This window comes from Gopherus flavomarginatus, chromosome 11 (assembly GCF_025201925.1).
Source record: "Gopherus flavomarginatus isolate rGopFla2 chromosome 11, rGopFla2.mat.asm, whole genome shotgun sequence".
Lineage (NCBI taxonomy): Eukaryota > Metazoa > Chordata > Testudines > Testudinidae > Gopherus > Gopherus flavomarginatus.
This window is the reverse complement of record NC_066627.1, coordinates 6,712,088-6,721,393: the sequence shown is the minus strand read 5'-3', so window position 1 is coordinate 6,721,393 and position 9,306 is coordinate 6,712,088. Positions and strand designations below refer to the sequence as shown.

At 39.5% G+C, this 9,306-nt stretch overlaps 1 protein-coding gene across 1 annotated transcript; it reads right to left on the bottom strand.

Moving 5' to 3' along the window:
- Nucleotides 1–3,606: 3,606 nt before the first annotated feature.
- Nucleotides 3,607–4,542, bottom strand: LOC127031222 (olfactory receptor 13G1-like). The gene has a single exon (XM_050917989.1). The coding sequence runs from the start codon at nucleotides 4,540–4,542 to the stop codon at nucleotides 3,607–3,609; it is 936 nt and encodes a 311-aa protein (XP_050773946.1).
- Between the last annotated feature and the right edge of the window lie 4,764 nt (nucleotides 4,543–9,306).

Genomic DNA, 9,306 nt, shown 5'->3' with positions numbered 1-9,306 from the left:
TGAGCTAAAGCTGCTCTGAACTTGTTACCACAGAAAAAGTCCTAGATGGAGTTTGAAGGACTGAGGTGAGGTGATCGCTGGTTGGCTCATTAGCATCTGTGTAGGTTCTTTTATTGTTTTAAGATGTTTCCTCTGTAATGATTTCACCTGAACAATAAATGTGCCTGCTTAGAAAGGGCTGTGTGGTAATGTATGACTGGGCATTTACAGGCCTTTTAGGTCTTGCTGGGAATAACACAAGATAGTCTGGGGATTTTGAAGGCTGGAGAAACCCAGATCAGGAGGGACAGATATTTTGAAGAGGGGTGTCTTTCCCTTGAAAAACTAGTCAATTTCTATAAGTTATTATTAAAAGTTTTAATCTTGTACTGGAGCTGTACTGATGTGAAAAACAGCTGTTCAATAAGGGCTTTTTCTAACATTTGAGTTGTGACCCCCTCAATCTGGACAGGCTAATCGCAGTTCTGCTTCCCTTTATTTGTACAATCAGAAAAACAACATTTACTGAACCCTGCATTCAATACTAAAGTGATTTTTGACCCAACAGCAGCCAACACTGATCACTTTGGCAACACAACTCTGTCTGCTGGATCCCTAGGCAGAGTAAGGGCTGTTCATGTAAACACAGTCTAGTCCTGAAGCCTTTTTCCTCCAGCTCAAGGGAGAGCTCATTCAGACTTTGCTTACTGTAGTAAAAATTCCCCAGCACCTCTGCTGCTGCCTCTGAGCATGCACACTGCTGCTCCAGTCAAGGGGTCCAGAGCAATGCAAGAACTCGGAGGAGACAGATGTCCTATGTCTATGCCAACACTTTGTCTCTCATCTTTCTTATCTCTCTCCATTTAGCGTTAGTCTAGGAAGAGTCTGTCTACAGTGCTGTGGGACTGTGACCAAAAAGACAGATAAAAGCAACCCCTTAAAGAGCCAGACCCTGGTTTGCCAGGTGTAGGTGGGGCTGATCACACTGTATGCTGTGTCTGTGTTTCTTTAGGCTGAGGTTGCAAGTTTGAGTCAGCACAGGAGTCAGAAGCAGCACTGCCAAACTTTGCTGTCTTTTTCTGTCTCTTTTCATGCATGTTTCTCTTGTTTCAGGATTAGACTCCAACAACAGCAGGTCATGGCTAACAAAACTGATATTTTTCCTAAGATTATCTTTAAGACCATTAAAAAAAAACCTCTAAACAGAGATTTTGCATATGAAAGTCTCTATATATCTAAAAGGAAAGGGAATAAGGGAAATTGTTGCAATGAAATCCTTCTTTAACACATTATTGTAAATATATCTGAACTGTTTTGGTTTGTATGTTTCTTTTTCTGGGACTTTAATAAAAAGTTAAAAAAGAAATTCAATGATGGATGTTATAATAAGTCAGCAGCAATAAATGGACATGAAACCCATGACCTCAGTCAATTGTTTAATGTAACAGTGAAAAACGGTTACTAACACAACTTGTCTTTTGTAAAAAAAAATAGTTAGATGATAGAAATTCTTCTATTAAAATCTATGATCTGAGTCCATGACACATGGACTGAAGACCTCCAGAACTCAACTAATATGTGTTTGAGAGGTTTCTGAGGTTTAATGTCTGCTAAGGAAATTAAGGCACAGAGAGAAAGTCAGTTTGATATTTTTATCATATTTACTCATGAAGGCAGAGAATGGAATATTGTGATTCTATGAAACTGCATTTCCATAATGTGCTCCACAATGAGCCAGATTTTTATCACTATTTCAACACCTTAAGGGTTTTCCTGGAGCACCTAACATACACTGAAATCAATGCATAGATGCTTTTGAAAATCCCACTGAGTATCTAAATACCTTTAAAATTCTAACCCAACATGACAGCCCAGCTAGTGTGACTAATATATTCCAGGGAGCCTGATCCCCAGCTAATGTAAATCACCATAGCCCCACTGCAGTCAATGCAACACATTCCCACCTGGTGTAAATCATTGTAGTTCTATTCAAGTGAATGGATCACAGTGAAAATGTATGTCTAATGAAGTTCATGGTTTTGCAACTATTTACACCACCTGTGCACCTGGCTTAAAAGGAACAAGGCAGGTGATAATCAGATTCACACTTGTAAAAATTACTTTTTTTGGTGAATGGAAAGATTCTCTTCATGGCCACTTTGACCTCCTTATTGCGCAGACTGTAGATCACAGGGTTCAAGGTGGGAGTGACTAGGGTGTACATTATGGCCACTTTCTTGTTTTTATCCAATGTGTTACTGGAGATCGGCTGGATATAGATGTAGATTATGGTGGAGTAATACAAGGTGACCACAAGCAGGTGGGAGGAGCAGATGGAGAAGGCTCTCTGCTTCCCTTTGGAGCTCTGAATTTTCAGGATGGTGATAATAATGAAGCTATAGGACACGGTAGTCATAAGGAAGTTCCCCATGGCCAGGAAGATGTCAGCCATGAACATCATGGATTCGTTGACATAGGTGGAGCTGCAGGACAGCACCAGTATTGTTGGGAACGCACAGAACAAAAGCTGGATTAAGTTGGGCCTGCAAAAATCAAGGCGTAGCACAAGCAATATGTTGACAAACAAATTGATGATACCCACAGCCCAGAGACTGACTGTTAAATGGATACAAATAGATACAAATTTTTGGTCACGTGTTGCATCAGAAACTACAGCAATATGAAAAACAAAGAAACAAAGAAAAATGAGGAGTCCTTGTGGCACCTTAGAGACAAACAAATTTATTTGAGCATAAGCTTTCGGGGGCTATAACCCACCTCTGGATATAGCATGGTTGCAGTATATATGACACGTACAATATAGAAAAAATAAAAAAACACACCCATAAATTATAATAAGTCAGCAGCAATAAATGGACATGAAACCCATGACCTCAGTGAATTGTTTACTGTTGTAACAGTGAACAACGGTTTGATTAATATTTTATATATTGTTGGGATTGAGAACATTACATTACTAACAAAATTTGTCTTTTGAAAAAAAAATAGTTAGATGATAGAAATTCTTCTATTAAAATCTCTGATCTGAGTCCATGACACATGGATTGGAGACCTGCAGAGCTCAACTACTATGTGTTTGAAAGGTTTCTGGGGTTTAATGTCTGCTAAGGAAATAAGAGAAAAAGTCAGTTTGATATCTCTTATCATATTTACTCATGGAGGTGGAGAATGGATTATTGTGATTCTATGAAACTGCATTTTCCATAATGTGCTCCACAATGAGCCAGATTTTTATCATTATTTCAGCACCTAAAGGGTTTTCCTGGAGCACCTAACATGCACTGAAATCAACGCATACGTGCTTTTGAAAATCCCACTGAGTATCTAAATACCTTTAAAATTCTAACCCAACATGACAGCCCAGCTAGTGTGACTAGTATATTCCATGGTGCCTGATCTCCAGCTATTGTAAATCACCATAGCCCCACTGCAGTCAATTCAACAAATTCCCACCTGGTGTAAATCGTTGTAGTTCTATTCAAGTGAATGGACCACAGTGAAAATTTATGTCTAATGAAGTTCATAGTTTTGCAACTATTTACACCACCTGTGCATCTGGCTTAAAAGGAACAAGGCAAGTGATAATCAGATTCACACTTGGAAAAATTAACTTTTTTTGGTGAATGGAAAGATTCTCTTCATGGCCACTTTGACCTCCTTATTGCGCAGACTGTAGATCACAGGGTTCAGGGTGGGAGTGACTAGGGTGTACATTATGGCCACCTTCTTGTTTTTATCCAGTGAGTTACTAGAGGTTGGCTGGATGTAGGTGTATATTATGGTGGAGTAGTACAAGGTGACCACAAGCAGGTGGGAGGAGCAGGTGGAGAAGGCTCTCTGCTTCCCTTTGGAGCTCTGGATTTTCAGGATGGTGATAATAATGAAGCTATAGGACACGGTAGTCAGAAGAAAGTTCCCCATGGCCAGGAAGATGTCAGCCATGAACATCATGATTTCGTTGACATAGGTTGAGCTGCAGGACAGTGCCAGTAGTGTTGGAAACTCACAAAAGAAATGCTGGATTAGGTTGTGCCTGCAAAAATCCAGTCGTAGCACAAGCAATATGTTGACAAATGAATTGATGGTACCCACAGCCCAGACACTGACTGTTAAATGGATACAAAGTTCCTTGTTCATGAGTTTTACATAATGCAGAGGGTGGCAAATGGCTACATACCGGTCATATGACATGACAGTGAGCAGCAGAAGCTCCGTCCCCAGTGATGATGTTAAGACAAAGAGCTGGATGATGCAGCCTCCAAAGGAGATGGTTTTCTTCTCCTGCATCAGGTTTTCCAGTATTTTAGGTACAACCGAGGAGGTGCACAAAATATCAACCAGGGATAAATTGGCAATGAAGAAGTACATAGGAGTGTGGAGAGGTGGGTGGATGACAATAGCCACTATGATCAGGGAATTGCCCATGACGACAGCTATATAAAGGCACAGGAACAGCCCAAAGAACAGCCCCTGGTGGTGAGGATGGTCAAAGAGCCCCTGCATGATGAACTCAGTCACTCTGGTGTGGTTACTATGTTCCATTGCCTGACTGTTCCTTCTATAGCAACAAAGGTCAAAGTTTTGGTCAAGTATTGCATCAGAAACTACAGCAATATAAAAAACAAAACAAAACAGGAGTCCTTGTGGCACCTCAGAGACTAACCAATTTATTTGGGCATAAGCGTTCGTGGGCTATACCCCACTCCTGGATATAGGATGCTTTCAGTATATATCCTACATACAATATAGAAAAAATACAAAAAAACCCATAAATTTGTTAGCCTCTTGGGTGCCACAAGTACTCCTCATTGTTTTTGCTGATATAGACTAACACGGCTACCCCTATGGAAGCTACAGCAATATGTCAACTAAAGCATGGGGTGTGTGTGTGTATTGGATAGATAGATAGATAGATAGATAGATAGATAGATAGATAGATTAGATGGGTTGTATGGGGATAGATAGATAGATCTCTTGTCATACTGTAAACACTTAACAGAGCATATAAACTAACTAAACTACATTAAAATATATTAGCACAATAATCTATCTCAGCTGCTGAATCCATATTCTCCCAACATTTGAGTGGAGAAGGGAGAACATAAAACACTTGATGTGCTCAAATACAGGCGCATGAAGTCATTTGGGCTGTTTACAAAAACTGCATGTGATAGGAGTTCACAGTATGATCTTAAAAATCATTCATACACCTATAGTCTTATTAATAACCAAGATTCCACTTTGCAATCTAATTTCACAAATTATATCTGTTGCAATATAGGATGGTTTCAGTTCATATCACACATACAATATTAAAAAAATACAAAAACATAACATAATATATATGTTTAGGTGAAATCAGGATGTACAAAAGTAAAAACTTGATTCCGATTTAACTCGTGCTAATGTAAATTAGACATAACTCCATTTCCGTCAATGGGGGTGATTCTCCATTCACTGGAATTACACTGGTATAAAATTTGTGTAAAGGGGTTGGGACTAGTGCTCTCCAATATATGTGTGTGTGTGTGTGTGGTTTTTTAAAGTCATCCATTGTGTTACATTTTAAATTCAATTGCATGCTTTTGAGGGCACAGACTATAAGTAGTCAATCTTCCACATCTCAGATCAGTGTTATAATATTATATCTCCATTAAGTTAATCTCAGCTACGATTAAATACAGAGGAGCTTTCCTGATGTATATGAATTTACATCAGATTTCTGTTGGTCAAACTGATATCAACATTTGGTCCTATATTCATAAACAAGTGGTGGAAATATGTATTCCTGCAAAGAACTTTTAGCCAAATAAAAAAAAAGACCATAGAAATTAAATTTAGCTCAATTTTCCAATGAGTGTAAATGAATTAATCATTCAACTCAATGAATTTCACAAGGTCTTTTAGAAACTTTGAAATGCCAGCCTAAAAAGGTCACAAAGCTTCATTTAGAAACAAGGATTATAGGAATGGACAAAAGCAAATGAGCAAGAAGAATATTCTCACCTCTCATTCAATCCTCCAATACAATGGATCTAGTTGTAATTTAAATGCAGAGACTGGATCATGACTCATTCATCTTCATATATAGCAGCCTTGTGTTGGGAGATCTTGCATCCCTTGTGAATCTGGACAAAAGTTAACTCTCAAACAAGGCCTCAAAGGAGAAGGTAAATGGGAGTCACCTAAGTCTGTATGAATAAACTTTCCACATTAAGTTGGCAAAATCCCTTTAGCTCTTAAGTCCAAATGTCCCTTCTACTGAATTGTTCAGGAGAAAGCATTTTTTCCATCAATGCATTTCTTTCTGAAGATAGTGCTACCCTTTGAGAAAGATTCCATATTAATCAGGGAAGGTCAGTGGATAAAATCTCAGCGCAAAATCCTGGCCCCATTAATGGGAGCTAATGGGAAGGCTGACCTTGGCTTCAGTGGGGTCTGGATTTCACACTCAGACTTCTGCTATCAGTGATCCTTAGTCCGGAATCATCTGAGTTCACTCGCTGTGTTAAATGCCTCTATGTCTTCACTAATATAATTATCAGGCCAACTTCTGAGAACTTTGATTAGTGTCTTCTCTGTTGGTCCTGTAAAGTCGATGGAGTAGCTCTTCATCGGGTGTAAATCAGCATAGCTCCATCACAGTCAATGATATATATAGAAAGCTAGTGGAAATCAGGCTTGTTTCAACAAAGTCAACAGGCCAGATTCCCAACTGAATGAACCAACCTATCTGCATCAAGGTAAATAGTGTTAACGAGCAAAGCTCGGTTGATTTTGCTCTGTTTTACAACACTTGAGGATTGAATGGAGCTACACAGGTGTTACTCCACTCAATCTCTGAAGGTAGTGCTGTTGATAATATGTGAATGAGAGCCAAATCTGAGTCACAGAATAATCCTGTGTAGGAAAAAAAAACATATTGAATTTCAGATGAGAGAGATATTTCAGGGGTGGTAGTTACATAGGGGAAAATCTTTTAAATTATATAGACCCCATTACCACTAAGCCCTTAAGCATGTGCTTGGTTTTCAGCTTATGAGTCATCTTATTGACTTCAATCGAGTACTCACATGCTTAAAAGAGAAGCAAATAAACTCTTGGATCAGGGCTACAACTGTGATCCAAAGTTTTGGTATCACCATACTTATGGAAATCCATTGTGTCAATTAGGCAAAATTGATCTTCAGAAAAAAAAATACATAGACTTTCATTAATATTTTTTTTAACTGAAGTTCCCTGACTGTCCCCAGGTCAAATTGATTGTTTGGCTTAATAATTTCACTAGTAGTTGTCCCAGCTGATTGACAGGAAAAGGTAGTACTGTATATCATCTGTAATGGAGATTGCAATAAATTGTGGTATTCTTCAGACTTATTTTGAATAAGTAGAGATTTTCTTTTTATCTTTACTTTATAAGAGATCCATGCTTGACTTCTACATCACTACAGAGTCATGGTCCCAGGCCTGTCATTACGGCTGTAATCAACGATTATAGATGAATAGATTAAAAGGTCAGAAGGGATCACTGTGATCACCTATTCTGACCTTTTGTATAGCACAGGTCAGAGAACTTCCTTGAACTAATCCCTAGAGCAGATGTTTTAGGGAAAAATATCTACTCTTGAGTTAAAAATTGTCGGTGGTGGTGAATCCACCACAACCCTAGGGGCTGTCTCTTACTGTGTTTCTGTACTATGGATACTACAAAAGAGTCCTGATCTCAGGTAGAGGCTTTAGGTGCAACAATAATAATAATAATAATAATAATAATAATAATAACAATAATAATAATAATAATAAATAATAAATAATATAATGAGATGATCAATGTGTTCATATTTATCATTCTAATTTCACAGAAGCTGCCTCTGTCTGAATTTGTTTTCCTAATTGACCTCCACATATTGGACTGAAGCAGAAATTATTTCAGAGAAGTTCTCTGTACTGTGTTATCTAAGTCAGAATAGATGATCCCTGTGCTCATTTCTGGGTTTAATCATCTATAAATCTATTAATTATTATCTCCATCTATCCAGTGCCTCTTCTGTCTCATTCCTTCTCCTTTGCTGCTCTCCTGTGATCTCATAAAGTAAACAAAATTTCTTTTCTATCATCTGCATGCTCCATCTTTTTTTCTTCACTCTTACCTTATGGCCGCGTATTTGCCAGTGATAATTCCAGAACACCAGCGCCTTTGGGCACTCTGAACTTTTACTGGATCACAGTGTCCCAGGCCAGAGGCCACCTCAGATATTTACCTTTTTATTATTAATCCTCCAGCAAGCACAAGCCACAGACCACAATCCTGGTAACCCTGAGGCCAATGGGAGCTTGGCTTTGCTCTCCGGTTGGGGGGGGTCATGTTTGGGGCCCATTGTTTGGGATTGCAGTGTCTGTCCAGGTAGCTAAAGGTTTCAGAGCACAGCACTGTCCCAACTCTCCACAGCCAGTAAGGTAGGGAAAGAGCTTTATCTTCATTCCAAAGGGAGGGGAGCTGAGGCACAAATGGCTAATTCCTCAGACTCTACAACGCCACCTTTCGAGGTGCTGTGGTACCTTGGAGCCTGACAAGAATTAACAATTTAGTGTCACAACACCCTGAGAGGAAAAAAGGAGCCATTATCCCTATTTCACAGATGGGGAAACTGAGTCACCATGCAGCTTAAGTGACATGCAGTCACACAAGTAGCCGTGGGGCCCATTGACTTGGATGGATCTATGGCTCCTTTACATCAGCTGGGAATATTGCTCTTTGACTTCAGTGATGTGATGGTTGATTGACACCAGCTGAGTAACAGTCTCATTGACTCCAATGGAGCTGTGGCTGATTTATTCCACTTGAGTATCTGGACCATTTACTCCAGTGGAGCTAGGTCTGGTTGATATCAGCTGGGGATTTGACCTATCGGACTCCAATGGAGCTGTGGCTGATTTACACCAACTGGAAATCAGGCTCCATTCACTCCAATGTAGCTACAGTCAATTTACACCAGTTGGGGAACTGGTCCCACTGAATCCAGTGGACCAAATGCTGATTTACACTAGCTTGCGATATGGCCCACAAGGATGAAGGTTGAGCTTTTCTAACCTTCCTAATAGATTTGGACACACAATTCCCATCAATTGTAGGTTGAAATCATGGCTCATTGTCCCGGAATCTGGGACAAAGCCAGGAACTGAGCTGAGATTTCTGAGTTCAGTCCAGTGCCTGAAACATGAGATGGGCTTCATCTCCATGCTGCAATGGCTGGGCAAGTGGCTCTGGCCTGTGCTATGGGCTTTGGCCATACAGGGACCAGATTT